The following is a 15875-nucleotide window of genomic DNA, read 5'->3' on the forward strand; positions in this document are numbered from 1 at the left end:
CACCACCACATCTAGCACACTCCTTCTTTCCAATTCTCTGGTCACCCAGTCAAAGAAATTGATCAGATTTGTCTGACAAGACCTACTTCTAGTGAATCCATGTTGCCTCTCATCCTGTAATCCACAGGATTCCAGAACCCCCACCAATGTTCCCCCATAGGGAATAATGGGAGTATTCATTGTGATTTCTGGTGCTGGGGACTACCTTAGGAGTTAGCGCTCAAGGAAAGGATCTGGATGTCATTGTAGACAATACGCTGAAGCTTTTCGGTGGCTAAGAAGACAAACAGGATGCTAGAAATTATTAGAAAAGGGATGGTTAACAAGACTAAGAATGTTACAATGCCTCTGTATCGCTCAATGGTGTGACCTCACCTGGAGTATTGCATTCAATTCTGGGCTCCTTATCTCAAGAAAGATATAGTAGCACTAGAAAACATTAAAAGAAAAGCGACCAAGATGATAAAGGGTATGGAACTCATCTCGTATGAGGAAAGACTAAAAAGGTTAGGACTCTTCATCTTGGAAAAGAGACGGCTGAGGGGAGATATGATTGAAGTCTACAAAATCCTGAGTGGAGTAGAACAGGTACAAGTGGATCAATTTTTCTCTCCTTCAAAAATTACAAAGACAAGGGGACACTTGATGAAGTTACAAGTAAATGCTTTAAAACCAATAAGAGGAAATATTTTTTCATTCAGAGAACTCTGGAAAGTGTTGCCAGAGGATGTGGTAAGAGAAGTAAATGTAGCTGGTTTAAAAAAAGGTTTGGATAAGTTCCTGGAAGAAAAGTCTATAGTTTACTATTGAGACAGACATGGGATGGTAGCATGGAATGCTGCTACTGTTTGGGTTTTTGCCAGGTACTTGTGATTTAGATTGGCCTCTGTAAAGATGGGATACTGGGCTAGATGGACCACTGGTCTGACCCTGTAAGGCTATTCTTATCATGCTTGTTTGTCTGAATCAGCCCAGTTGCAGGAAAAGGATTTCTGCCTTAGAAATTGCTCCGATCTCAACCATCAAAGGAATTCTTCTGCTATTTGAATGGATTATGGACTCCCATCCCCAAGATTCCTCACACAGTGACAGGAGATAAATTATGCAGCTGGCTCCGATACCCCGATTGTTCTTACTTAGGGGCCACACAGCCTGCACTCAAGCCTCTGATAAAATCAGCAGGCCAGCTGCTCACAGGGCGGACGGACCCAGAACTCTTATTTATTTATTTGGATTTCTAGCCCATCACCCAGAAGAGCCCAGGTTACAAGTTTACATACACAGCAGAAGGTTTAGCAACAGGTTACAACTTTGCATACCGCAGATATATAGAACAACATATTAAAAGGATTAAGAGCTGTAGTAGAACCCAAAGCAGGCTGACTCCACAGGTACTCTGAGATTGGTCTGGGAGCAGCAGTCCTCCCCCATGGGATTGTGTCCTTTCCCCAACAAAGTATGCTAGAGCATGGGACTTCCAAAAGTCACAAAGAATTTCAAAAATCTGACAGAAAAAACATCTGAAAATAACAAAGTAAAGCAGAGCAAGAGACACCTTCTGAGTTCATTTTCAGAAGGGAAAACTGAGGAGGGTGCTGCTCTCCACTGCAGAAGGGGAGGAGTTTCAGGTTTTTAAAGTGATACCCTTCTGAAGCTTGCAGAAAATGGGAGTCAACAGCTCAAGTATGGACTCCTGTATATCTGCAACAAAAATTATATTACTGTAATCTGAGAAAAAGCTAACAATTTCATGAAGAGTGAAGACCTGAGGTTCAAAAAAATCTTTTAACAGTTCTTAATTTCTTTAAAGTCAAAACGGAGAATTCTAGTAAATTTTTCAACTCCTAGGCCTGGATTAGTAGGAAGGGAAGGGGCTGGCCAATGATTAATCTGTCAGAGAAGGAGCCAGACACCTCTATGAGGGGCCACTAAAAAGTTCTCAGCCTAACCAAGAAGAAAATGATATGAAGCCATTAAATTTACAAGTTATTCCACACTTTTTTACACTTTTCATTTCATATCATTGAAATGAAAAGTGTCAAGAAAAGTGTAGAATAAGTTTCATGGCTCCACATCATTCTTTTCTTGGTTGGGCTGAGAACCTTTTTTCAGTGGCCCCTTAGGTGTCTCCTACCAGCAGCTGTGGCTGCCAACAATGGGGGGGGGGGAGGGGGGGCACGGCAATTGACCAACTGGTTTCCCAGTAGCCCTTTTAGACTGTCCAAAAGTCACTGGAGAGGTAGCCTGCCTACCCTATGCTGGGTGACTTGTGGCTGCATGGTGCCTGTTGTATTAAAGGTCTCTGAAGTATCATTTTTCTATCTGCTGGTAGAGGGGCAAACCCAGGTTTCTGGACTGGTCTGGTGGGATAATAATGAAGGCATTAAAATTCTATTGCATGTCACCTTTCATTGCATTTCATTTCTTGATATAACACTATTCATAACAGTTTACAGTAAATTTAAAAAAAAACAAAAATGACTAGAAATCTTCCTTTCTTCAGATCATCATCATTGGAATACTTGTTATGATTCATTGTTTTCTAGCACTGTCATCTTTTTATTTCTGTTCAATAAAGATTAATAAAAAGAAAATACGATACATACCTTTTTATTTCTTTGTAAATTATAGCAACCATGTTAATTTTTCCAGTTCTTTTCTAGTAATGATTTCATGATCTAGCACTCCATGCATGCATATTACCCCCATAATAGGAACATACTCTTGTATTCCAGAACCTTATGCTATTAAGTTAACAAAAGTTTTTTTACAAATTATGTATCTTACTTTTATCCACCTTGGATAAAGGCAGAATATAAATTAACAAAAACAAAAAATGTAGAAGTAACTCAATATCTATATTTTAAAAATATTCTAACCCCATAAAGGTTTGCCTATACAGACACCTAGAAGAAAACTAACTTGAACCAAAAGCAAAATGAAAAGTAAAAACAGTAACTGAATGAATGGTTGTCAGCTCTAAAAACCAAATTTGCCATGGTTCTTGCAGATTTTAATTGAGTCAATGCTATGAGGTACCAAGCAAGCAAGCAGAAGAACACCTCGCCTTCAAGTAAAGACAGTCAAACAAAAAAGGCAAGGGAGGTGTCTTTTCAACCAATAGTGAAGTCTTTATTGAACAAGTAATAGTCCCAACAAGGATCACTGTTTCGGCATGTAAAAATGCCTTCTTCAGGGGACACAGTTTTCATACTCCGCGGGAGAGTTCTAATGGATATTACTCAAGATGTGGCAGTTGTCAAATCTGCCCCTTAACAATTCAAGGACCTTCATTTGAAAACCCGCTGAATCACAAAACATATACCTTAAGGTACAGAACATCTTGCAGGTCAGATCATGTGGTTTACATGATCAAATGTCCTTGCTCCAAAATATACATAGGGAAAACCACCAGGCAATTTAGAGTACGCATGTCTGAGCACAAATCGTGTTTACATTTGCAGAGAAAGGAAGCTCCTTTGGAAGCGCACTGCTTGACTCACCATCATACATTTCAACAACTGACATGTATGGTTATAGATCATATTCCGGAATCTTGCAGAGGGGGGGATAGGGGGAAAAGATTACTTCAAACCGAACAGAAATGGATAGATAGACTTCAAACAGTACAACCTAATGGTCTAAACATTTCACTAAACTGGCAAGTTTTCTTAAGGGATGGATTTACCACTTTAAGGGATGGATTTACCACTTTAACTCAGTAAAATTAATTACATTTTACTTCTGATTAGTTTCCCAATCAGAAGCCGTTCCGGAAATGACGTCAGACGCCGTTAGAGATCTTTAAGTACTGAGATCTCAGCCGGCCTTTATGGTCACTTCCCTCAATATAATACAGTGGGGAGCACAGTCACGGACCGAAGCTTAGTAAGTATAATGTAGACTTTGTTCCGGATCTGTAAGCAAACATAGGGTTTAACCATATACAGATTGTCTTTTAAAACTACGATAGGTGGGGGTTTTCATGTGTGTTTTCTTAGGACATACTAACTAAGAAGTTTTTAGTTACTAAGCAGTAACAGTATTTTTGAAATAAAGATGGTTTTATCTGTTTCATTTTAGTATTGAAGCTAAACAACATGCTGTTCTGAAGAAGCTCTTACTAGTTTCACAAGAGCGAAACGGAGATCTTCCATCTGCGAACCGGGTGTGGGAAGTTCGTCGGGCGTTTTCTTTAGCCCGAGCTAAGTACCACACGTTTACAGCATTAACTAGAGTAAAAATAAATTTACTATAAAACAAACAACAGTATAAACTATATATAACCAAAAAAAAGGCTCATAGAGAAAATAAGACAATATTCGATGATAACCCTGTCACTGGTTCAACAACCATGATTTGTTCTGGCTGCTGACCTTGGGCACTTGAGAAATTAAGTCTTCGTCTCTATTTTTGAGCAGGTTCTACTCCTTAGTTTCATTGTTGGCCCAGTTTATGAGTTTGAGTACGGGTACTATTTTTGATTGAGACACAACTAACATAGCCATTATTCAAGTGCCGAATATAAATTGAAGCATTTTTTGGCCCCAAAATCTCGGTTTATATTTGAGTATATACAATTCTTTCCATCAGTCTATGTTCACTTATTGACCTACCAAGCCACCCAATAGCCCTTCAATTTTTTTTCTACCCATGCTTGCTCTGTTCTCACTCCTCTAAGAATGGGATAAACAACTTTCACTCTTCTTCCCTCCATATTTTGCTTTTGTTCTTTCCACAATTTATCTATGACTTTTTGACCATTATAGATCCCTATAAAGTGCATTATAATAGTACAGATCTTCCTAAACCTGTATTGGGTATCCTGTAACCGGCTGGTTTTCAGGATATCTACAGTAAATATACATAACATAAGCCTCTAGTGCAGGGGTGCCCACACTTTTTTGGCTTGCAAGCTACTTTTAAAATGACCAAGTCAAAATGATCTACCAACAATAAAAATACTAAACATATACCCCCTCTTTTACTATGGTGCACTAGCCAATTTAGCACGCGCTAAGTGCTAATACGCCCATTATATTCTATGGACGCGTTAGCATTTAGCGAGCGCTAAATCAGCTAGTGCACCTTAGTAAAAGACCCCCCACCCATATTTATTTATATATATATATATATATATATATATATATATATATACCGAGTGCACCTCTTCTGTCCTCCAGACCTCATTCCATTCCCCAACCAACATCTCTGTCCTTCCAGGAGTCCAGCTTTTCTTCCTCTTTCCTCCACCCCTATTGGCAACATAGGTCTCCCTCTCTCTCCCTCCTGTTATGATCGTGCATCTCTCTGTTCTTCCTCAGGGTCTCTCCCCCTCTGTCTCTTCTGTCTGCACCTCCCATGGTGCAACATCTGCCCCCCTCTCTTCTGCCTCCTCTTTGTTTCAGATTTCTTCCTTTATCTTCCAACTGCTAACATTTTGAGTCCTCCCACCTTTGGTCCAGGTCTTTATCTCTCTCACTCTCTTTGTCTTCCCCCTCCCCAGGGCCTGGCATCTGTCTCTCCTTGGCTCAGTGTTTCAACCTTTCTAACCCCTCTAGTAGTCCAGGATCTGCCTTATCTGCCTTGGCTTCCCATTCCCTTTTGGTTCAAGGTTGCTTTCCCATCCCTCCTCAAGGTCCTTTTGTCTCTTCCCCCCTCACCCGATCTAGCGTCTCCAAGGCTATCCCCCTCCCGCTGAGGTCCTTGCAAAGGGCACAATTTTACCCTGACGTGCAGAGCCCTATCTCCGCTACTTCCCTGCACACAGTGACTGTCAGGTCTGTTCTTACCTCCATTCTTCCCTCTAGGCCTACCACAGTTGAAAGTTAATTACGGCAGCCTGCAGAGCGAACGTAGCAGGCTGCCGACAGCTTCTGTAGCATGTTCCCTCTGTTGTGGTTCCGTACCTCCTCTGACGTCGGGGATGGGACCGCGGCAGAGAGAACATGCTACAGAGGTTGACGGCAATCTGCTATGTTCACTCTGCAGGCTGCCGTAATTAAAGTACAGTACTTTTAAAGGTGAGAAAGTGACTGGGGGAATGCTAGGGAGAACACTGGCTCTGTGATCTATCGGCGATGCCTTTGCGATCGACCTGTAGATCACAATCGACGTTTTGGGCACCCCTGCTCTAGTGTGTAATAAATCTATATCATGTTTATCTATTATGGAAATCTTGAAAAACAGAAACCCCAAGACCAGCTTGAGAATTTCCGACACAAAAAACATTTACAAATAGCAGTTAGGATGTAACATTTTGTGCTACATAAGATAATAAAACAAAACCTGATTGAGCATAATAAGTATATCAATGCTGCTATACCACCACCCTTATTACTTTCATTGTATATACACTGCACATCTAACTGAATACAGGTAGTCCTCATTTTACGAATATCTGACTTACGTCGGACTCGTACTTACAAATGGGGGCGGGTCCTGTTCTACCTTTGGTGTCCCAACACGCCCCTCTCCCTCCATTTTCTTCAAGTATGTCTCCCTCCAGCAAATTTTTACCTTCTTCAGACCAGCTCCCTCCTCCTTCCAGCCACAGTACCGTATTTTCACGCATATAACACATGCGTTATACGTGTTTTTACAAACCGTGCATAACCTTGTGCGGTATACGCGTGAGCGCGCTATATAAAATTTTTTTTACATAGTTCCCATCCCGCCTGACGCCCGATTCATCATCCAGAAGGACCGCTCGCACCCCCATCGCTCGCACTCCCACCCGAAGAACCGCTCGCACTCCCACCCGAAGAACCACTCGCACCCTCACAGCCTCCCCCCCTCCCCCATGGAGAAGCTGTCTACCTTGTTTCCGGATGCCAGTGAGCCCAGCTGCTTCCTCTGCCGGCGGTCCTGCCCCTTCTCTGAGCCCTGCTGCGCTGCTTCCTCTTCCGGCGGTCCCGCCCTTTCTCTGATGTCAGAGAAAGGGCGGGACCGCCGGCAGAGGAAGCAGCTGGGCTCACTGGCATCCGGAAACAAGGTAGACAGCTTCTCCATGGGGGAGGGGGGGAGGCTGTGGGGGTGAGAGCGGTTCTTCGGGTGGGAGTGCGAGCGGTCCATCGGGGTGGGAGTGCGAGCGGTGGGGGTGCGAGTGGTCCTTCCGGATGATGAATCGGGCGTCCGGGGGGGGGGGGGCATCAGGTTTTCAGGATGGGGACAGGACTTCAAGGGGGGACAGGCAGACCTTCAAGGGGGGACAGGACTTCAAGGGGGGGCAGCCAGAGGAGAGTCGGGGCAGCGAACGGAAAGTCGGGGCAGCGAAAGGAAAGTCGGGGCGGGTGAAAGGAGAGTCAGGGCAGCCAGAGGAGAGTCAGGGCAGCCAGAGGTGGGTCAGGGCGGCATGCGCAGTATATAAAAATTTCTTTACATAGATTTGTGTTTCCCGCGCGCTATACCCGTGTGCGCGTTTTACACGGGTGCGCGTTATCTACGTGAAAATACGGTAGTTTCTCTGCACAAAGCTGTGGGCAGTGGCTCCTATGTGCATCCTGTGACTGAGCCGGAAGCCTTCCCTCTGATGTCCAAGGAACTTCCTCTGATGTCAGAAGGAAAGCTTCAGGCTCAGCATGTAGGAGCCGCTGCCCGCAGTTTTGTGCGGAGAAATGACTGCAGTTGGAAGGAAGAGGAAGCTGGCCAGAAGAAGGTAAATACCCACTGGAGGGAGGCACATACTTGGGGCACAGAATGGAGAGAGGGAGGGAGGGAGAGGCATGTTGGGATTTAGGAGGGAGGGAGCACATTGGCCATAGGATGGAAGGAGGGAGGGGGCATGAGCTATAGGATGGAACAATGGAGGTAGTGCAGGAAAGAGATGCTGAGGTGGTGGAATAGAAAGGGAGAATTGGGTGTGAGTTAAAGGGAAAGAGAGATGATGCACATGGGGAGATGAAGAGAATTGTTGGGCATGTTGATGGGAGAGGAGTGAGGTAGAGATGCACGGGGTGTTGAATGTGGTGGCAGAGAGGGAACAGTGGGATAGATGGAAAAGAATGCAAGAGTGGCCTCGAGGAGGTGGGGAAGGTGGGAAGAATACTAGGATCACAGTTACATACAAATTCAACTTAAGAACAGTTTAAAAAAATGGAACCTGTTCTTAACCCAGGGAATGCCTGTATTGGTGATACATAGCCAATTCCTTAAAAAATAAAATAAATCTTTACATCTAAGCAAACTATGAAAACCTTGTATTAAAATATATATCTATATATACACTATATATATATATTTTTTAAATACTTACTTCTTCATTAAATAGCTTGCTGGTTTCTTTTTTTATAGGATCTATAAGCTGGACTTGGCCTGCAGAGAAGCCAACTAAAAGTGAAACACTTTCTGCAGTGGCAGTTAGATGATTGAAGTCATGACACGTAGGCTGTGTTCCTTTGTATATCCTTTTGTCTATTGGTTTACTCAAATCAGCAGCCTGTTAAAAAAAAAAAAAAAAGGCACCACCACACTTAAAATAATACACTGCACATTCTGCCTATCAGCACTATTTGCACCAATTACATTAAGTCTTATTCGGTAAACATTTTTGATGTAGGTAACTACTTAGGGCTCCTTTTACTAAGCTGCAGTAGCGTTTTTAGCGCGTACTGCAGATTAGCGCGTGCTAACCCCCACGCTACGTGGAAAAACTAACACCAGCTCAATGGAGGCATTAGCGTCTAGCGTGCGCTAAAACCGCTAGTGCACCTTAGTAAAAGGAGCCCTTAGTTATTTAAAAAATAAAAATTAGTCAACAGAAGGAAAAATTATGTTCTTACCTGTTAATTTTCTTTCCTTTAGACGCAGAAGATGAATCCAGAGACCAATGGGATAGCACACATCTACCAGCAGGCGGAGATAGAGAAACTGATTAACAGTGGTCCCATTGGCTGGCACTCCTCCTGTATCTTCAGTACAGCTCCTTGCCCAAGCATCCGTAACCATCAATAGGCATAGCATGGAAAAAAAAAAAACTTCTTTCCCATAACAAATCTCAAAAGGCAATAATATAGATTACAACCCTCAATAATAACAAACTTCAAAAGTTGCAAAAGAAAAAACCGACAGACAATATCCAGAAAGGGTGGGGCTCTGGATTCATCTGCTGCGTCTAAGGGAAAGAAAATTAACAGGTAAGAACATAATTTTTCCTTCCCTAGCAACAGCAGCAGATGAATCCAGGGACCAATGGGATGTAGCAAAGCAAGCCTCAATCTGGGTGGGAAGCAAACGTCGCCTCCGCAACAACCGATAACTAAACGCATCTACCGCATGTGCCCCCACATCCAACCAGTAATGCTGAGAGAAAGCACTCTCGGAAGACCAAGTAGCCGCAAGACAAAACTCCTCTAAGGAAAAAACCTCTGGACCGAGTCCAAGAAGTAGCCATCACTCTGATGGAATGGTCATGAAGTTCTTTTGCCAACCGCTTCCCTGCCATCAAGCAAGCGTAAAGAATGTCCTCCTGGACCCATCGAGCGATGGAGGCTTTGGATGCCGCCATATGTTTGAGGCGTCCCTTGAAGAATACAAAAAGGTGATCTAAACAACTAAAAGTCATTAGAAACCTTGCTCGCGGAGAACGCTACACACTTTCAAAAAAATGCAGTGAATAAAAGCACGTCTCCCCATTTCTCCTCCCAGGAAGAAGGAAGGAAAGTGAGCGTGTCATAAAAGAAAGGATGATACCTCCTTAGAAAGAATTGTGGTACTGTCCGATCTGATACCCCAGATTTTGGAAATCAGAAATAGGAATCCCCGCTGAACAAGGCCTGCAACTCGGAAAACTGCAGAGCCAAAGTCATGGCCACAAGAAATCCTGTGTTCAACGGCACAAGGAGGAAATGAAGCCTTCGGTAAACTGCGAAGAAGTACCTGAAGATTGTACTCCGGACAGGGCTTTCTAAGAGGTGTACAAATATACCGTACTCCGTTTAGGAACTGAACTACATGAAGCTGAGAAGTAATCGAAGAGCAATATACCTAGCCCTTGTAACAAGCTAAGAATGGCACTTGAAGCTGAAGGGAATTGAATGCTAAGCCCTCGGCAATACACCTGTACCAAAAAGGAACTCTGGAGGGGTGCAAATGTTGAGAAGTATCCAAGAAAGGAAAAACCTCCAAAAGGAAGCAGAAGCCACAGGTGAAGACGTCTGTAGCACCTGGATAAGAGAAGAAACAACCTGCTTCGCATAACCCTTACACGTCAGTAATGACTTCTCAAAAGCTAGGTCGTAATACCAAAGTAGTACGAATATCCATGTTGATTGGACCCTAGGTGAGCAAATCCGGAGATACCAGGAAACTTCTTAGTCCGGCTGTCGAAAGACTCATCAGTTCCACATAGCAAGGATGGCGCAGCCAAGCCAGAGATTCTACAAATACTGTGCCCGGAAAGCAAGCTTGAGATGGCAAATCCAAGCCATCAACAGCCAGGGGAAAACACTGAAAAAGAGAAACCAGAGGTGAGAAAGAAGCCACGCTGTTACCCCCTCTAACTCCCACTCCCTGTGCCCGCTGAAGAAGCTAGGAAGCATTGAATTGTGAGACGAGGCCATGAGGTCTAGTTCCAGATCTCACGTCCATAAAAAGAGCTGAAACGCCTGAGCCAAAATTCCCAATATCCAGGATGTAGAAGATTTCACTATTACTAACTTTCTAGAGCGTACTCAGTGCTATACACTGTAACATACAATAAATGGGCCATGCTCAGATTTTGCGGAGAGAAAGTCTATCCAAACTCTTTTCCTGACCCTTAAAATGATCTGCCAACAGAAGAGAAAGATGAGGGTCCACCCATTGAAGTAGAACAACAACTGTACCTGGCAACTGAGTACATCACCTACTGCCCAAGCTGTAGAGAAATACCCCCATCATAATACTGACTGAAAGGACCCTCAGCGGCATTCCGGAAGAATGGTCTGAAGCTCCAGAAAAGTAGCCTGACCATGCTCAAGAGTAGAAGAATGAACAAGTACTGAGTCGCCTCTTAAGACCAGATTCCTGGAGCTGAGGATGGAAGGCACCGAGCACCCTAACCTGACATGTTTGGTGGCCATGAGCTAGTCCAGCAAAGATCGAGGCATGCCTTTGAAAAGAGAAATCTCGCTGAGCCACCAAATCATACAGAGCGATGCATGAGGAACCTACCAAATAATTGGAGCCCTGAGATACCGGGAACCACCGGAACAAAAGCGACTGCTGTAGCGTTATAATGGGAAAGCAGGTCGAAGTTCCCAGTGGAGTTCGCAACATGGATCCTATAACCTGTACAGAATCCCATACTCTGGGTCATGGTGACCAAAGAAGAATGCAAACCTGAGACTGTGACCCATCGCCCTAGTCTCTGGGAAGAAACACATTTCTCTCCTATATGAATAAAAACATCTCCCCGATATACCTATAAATAGTACAGGAGAAAATAGCGCTGTGCAAATTCGAAGATTCACGTCCAAAGAACTGAGGAAAAGAAACCACCCTTTTTGTGTCAGTCAAATGGCCCGACTGGAAGACGTCCGAATCAAGCAGTCAGTCAAGAAGAAATTAGGTGAATCACCTGGTAGCGCCAAAAAGGTACAACTGCCCACATTTTCTAAAATGTTCTTGAAGCCTTAGGTAGATGAAATGGCATGTGCCAAAACCGAAAGCGCTGCTCAAAGAGAGGCAAGAAACCTAGTGCCGATTCGGAATCCATAGGGAAAATGTAAATATTCTCCCAGTTTTTCTGCAGAAATGTGTAACCCTGAAAAACTAATTCAGCAGAATGGGATCCAGCAAGCCCAATGCCCCCGTCTTGGGCACCATGCAGTAAGTGGAACAACGTCCCTTAGTTCCCAAAGAACTACAAGAACTGCCCTGAGGACCAGTAACACTGAAAAGGGAAACACAAAACATAGAGACTCCAAGAACGAACTGGAAACCTGAGGAGGATGCAAAATTGCAAGCATCCTGAAAAATCTTCACAGCCCCCTGACCTGACATTATAGTGTCTTCTCCCTCATGAGAAAGCCTGAAGAGTCTTTGGAAGAAGTCAAGATCCCCTCAGAATGAAGTGCAGAAGGTCAGGGAATGGCAGGATGAGAACTGTAGGATCTGCAAGAAGATTCTCCTAGGAAAAATCAAGTTTCACAATGTAAAGAGGAATATACTGGAACCATGAAAACAGTACTAACTTCAAGCAACAAGAGCGAAATATGTATGTCCTTTAAAGTGAATACATACTAGACTCAATCAAGATGCTGCCATCTACCGCCCCGTGGAAAACAACAGCATCCTTACAGGTATCAGACAAAGCTCACATCGCTAATGAGAGCTTCAGGGATGAGGCTAACAGCCACAAAGCGCGTGATCCTCCGCGGGTTTGATAGAATAGGTAACTGGCTCCTGGTTAAAAGGAGCTATACAGCCCTTCCTGTCTGGTTGGGGGGTCCGTCTAGCATGTGCCATGAGAAAATAGGAGAAACCAGCGTGATAAGCATGGAAATCTGAAGTCCAGGCCCCCTCAGAAATAGAGAAAGAGAGTCCTGGCCGCAGGAAGATGCGCAGTGTCATTATGACCATAGAGACAGTCCGAACTTGGAAACTGTTTGTACTACCTTTAGGCATATATATCCTGTGCCACTACTAGACACATGGAGCTCAGCACAAAGGCCCAAATAAGGACAGTTACCAACAGACAAAGGCTCAATCTGCAGGGACCCCAAGAGAGACAATGAGATACCGGTGTGAAATACAGGTATCTTACTGCTGAACTCACCGTGCCGTGAGTTGCCGTATGTCGCCCCAGTCCGGAGACAAACCGAGACTGGGTGACCTAGCACAGGTCAGAGTCTCTCTGGTAAACCCCTTGAGTGTTAACCCCAGAGTCTGATTAAACAAGCAGCTTCCTTCAAGGGAGTACAGCAGGAACACAGACATAGACATATAAAGCTGCCCAAGCTTGTCCCAAAGCTGGTGAAACACATACAACTTGTTTGAACCGGAAAGGAGAGAAGCCCCGGCATGCCCTGACCAAAGTCAGCTGGAAATAAACTACCGGAACGCTGCAGCTCTCCCGCCATCGCCAGAGACCCAAGTGCATGCCTGATTCTCGCTGACACGTGGCCGCTGCATCAACGTTCCTAGAAACATAGTCGGATTCAAGCCCCGCAAAATTTACCCTGCCGCGGCTTGCATAGAAAGAAAATCAGACTCAGGGAATAACCAGAAGAACGGCCTACAGCGCCGGAAAAAACATGTCCCATCTCATGCGCGCTGCTATAAACCGGCACCTGCACAATCAGCTGCACAAGGCTGTGACAAACACCGATGAAAGAGAGCCTCAGAATAAACAGGACTACTACTGCTGCACTGAAACCCAACAATGAGAACAAGTGCGAGCATGAAATCACACCGCTACTGCCGCGCTGTAACCAACAAGGAAACCAAGCGCGTGCATGCAAAGGGCGGGAAGTCCCGGCTCCCTCCACGGATTTCTAGTCATAAAACTTAGCCTCAATAAAATATCCATTCCTTAAACATACGTTGACCGAATCCACATTACTAAGACTCCCAAACAGAACCTGAAGTTCAACCAACAGTAAAAAGCAGAGACATACTCACAAACTTGTTGTTAGGGCCGGTTGAAGCCAGTTAAAGCTGGTTGAGCAGCAGTAACAGAGCAGAATGTAGCAACTGTGGTCTCTTTTTTTTTTTTTTTTTTACAGAGAAGGGAAAGAAGAAAAAAAAAATTGAGACCCAGTCAGACCCTCTAGCAATGGAGGGAAGGTGAGGCAGGGACCTGGGGGGGGGGCCCAGGTGTAACCCCTAAAGCCGGCACCGTTCAGCCGGACACCCCTGTCTCACTGAAGAGAAACCTCAACAGGAGAAACAGAATGGCAGTCTCACTGAAGAGAAACCTCAATAGGAGAAAATAAAGTTCTGGCTGTGACTGGAATTCAGGAGCTAGTTGAATAGCAACCATTTCCTGCTGGGAGATAGAGAATACTGGAGATACAGGAGGAGTGCCAACCAATGGGACCACCTGTTAATCAGTTTCTCTATCTCCGCCTGCTGGTAGATGTGTGCTATCCCATTGGTCTCTGGATTAATCTGCTGCTGTTGCTAGGGAAAAACTTATTTTGAACTTTACTTAATATGAGAAATAAATACAAGAGCAAAGACCATGGTCAAAAACTAAATGAAATTCAAAAGCAAGACACACTTTGTTGGGAGAAAAGGCTTATGAAGAACAGGGAAAATATTCAAAAAAGAATGTATTCTTTTGATGATCACAAGGCACTTAAAACACTGAAAATGGTTGAAATGGTAAAGAATTCTTATCCCAATTGGAATTTATCTATTTTGAGAGACTCTGAAATTGCCATATTTTACAAGTTTAGTCAGAATTTATAAATTGCCATGGGACCTAAGTATCAGAGGGCTCCTTTCACAAAGCTGCATTTGGCACTAACACATTCCTGAAGCAGCAAAAAGAGCCCAATGTGGCGAGTGTGGTTTTATATGCAAGCATGCAAACCATGCATTAATTAGTTTTCAGGGATGGAAAATGGGAATTCCTGTGATAACTGGTTAGTGCATCTACATAACATGGGAGCCCTTATCACCACCTATTTTGTAGACAGTGCTTCTGTGGTAATTAAAAAAAAAATGGCCACACACTAGGCAACAACAGGGCACAGCCATTAATTAAATAAAAAATTGATTTTGTTTTATGGCCACAGCAAGGGCACACTAAAGCCAATTTTTACCACAGCTTTCTAAAAGGATCCCAGAATTAAAAAGGACCTACATAATGTTTTGCTTCAAAGATGCCACCATCAGCAATATAATGATCCAGTATAGTTTTAATGGTAACTAATCAGTGATAGCTCACAAGGAAGAAAAACAAACAAAACATGGACTAAGTTAATTCCATCAGCACCCACTGATCCCTGCTAAAACTCCTATCCCAATACTTACCCACCCTGCTTAGTTTTCAAGATATCAGATTCAGATCCCTAGTTGATTATCCCAGCATATGTACAAAATATTAATAGTATACAGGTCTAACCCATATATTATCAACTGAAAAAGGACACACTACTAATTATACATCACAAGATTACATTACATTAGTGATTTCTATTCCGCCATTACCTTGTGGTTCAAGGCGGATTGTAGGACAAGATGAGTAGGCTACAAACAATAAAAAAAAGCAAAAATAGTACCGACTTCATACTGTATTCAACATCTTAAAATAAAGCTGAAAAACCAAAAGTGAAATTTAATCATACCTGTTAATTTCCTTTCCTTGGATTCTGCTGGATAAGTCCAGACCAGCAGGATGTTTCTTTTACCAAGCAGCAGATGGAGGTAGAGATACTGAAACTTTACATTACATTAGGGATTTCTCTTCCGCCATTACCTTACGGTTCAAGATGGATTACAAATGGATTGTCCAGAGATTAGAAGTATTTAGGGAGTAGTTTGTACATTTTTTTTGAGTTGTTAAGGATTACATCTGAGTTATCATGTTATTGGAAGTTCATATGTAGTAGTTGCAGGTGATGCTTGAGACATTTCCGATTGTGTTAGTTCAGTTTTATGTGTTTTATGAATAGAAGAACTTTGTCAATGATGTAACCAGTATAAGAGCTAGTGCAGGCTAGAATTCTTCAATATGCTATTGTCCAAGCAGAATTAGGCAAAGTAGCCATTTCAAAGTCCCTCTGATCAACCACATTAAACAAAGGGCAAAACAATTATGTAAACTACTGAAGAACACAATAAGAAGCAGCTTTAGGACAGGTAAAACCTACTAGCACTAACTTATGCTGCAGTCTTCCTGGGCAGGCCCTAGACTGGTTTAGCAGAACTCAAGAAAAGGTTAAAAG

The 15875-nt window shown here is 43.4% G+C and overlaps 1 protein-coding gene across 5 annotated transcripts in view; it reads right to left on the minus strand.

The window, feature by feature from the left end:
* WDR20 (WD repeat domain 20) overlaps positions 1–15875 on the minus strand; it is a 98218-nt gene that overhangs the window by 44856 nt on the left and 37487 nt on the right. For 3 of the 5 annotated variants that reach the window (XR_004540080.1, XM_033951377.1, XM_033951375.1), the window contains exon 2: positions 8255–8437. The exons of 1 other annotated variant lie outside the window; for it this stretch is intronic. Coding sequence is in view for 2 of the 4 variants with exons in the window: in XM_033951377.1 (XP_033807268.1) it covers positions 8255–8437 (183 nt within the window). In the remaining 2 variants the exon portion in view is untranslated. Of the gene's footprint in view, positions 1–8254; positions 8438–15275; positions 15409–15875 lie in introns of those variants that run through there. One more of the 5 variants, XM_033951376.1, reaches the window with a different exon arrangement.

The sequence above is a fragment of the Geotrypetes seraphini genome, chromosome 7, assembly GCF_902459505.1.
Source record: "Geotrypetes seraphini chromosome 7, aGeoSer1.1, whole genome shotgun sequence".
Classification (NCBI taxonomy): domain Eukaryota; kingdom Metazoa; phylum Chordata; class Amphibia; order Gymnophiona; family Dermophiidae; genus Geotrypetes; species Geotrypetes seraphini.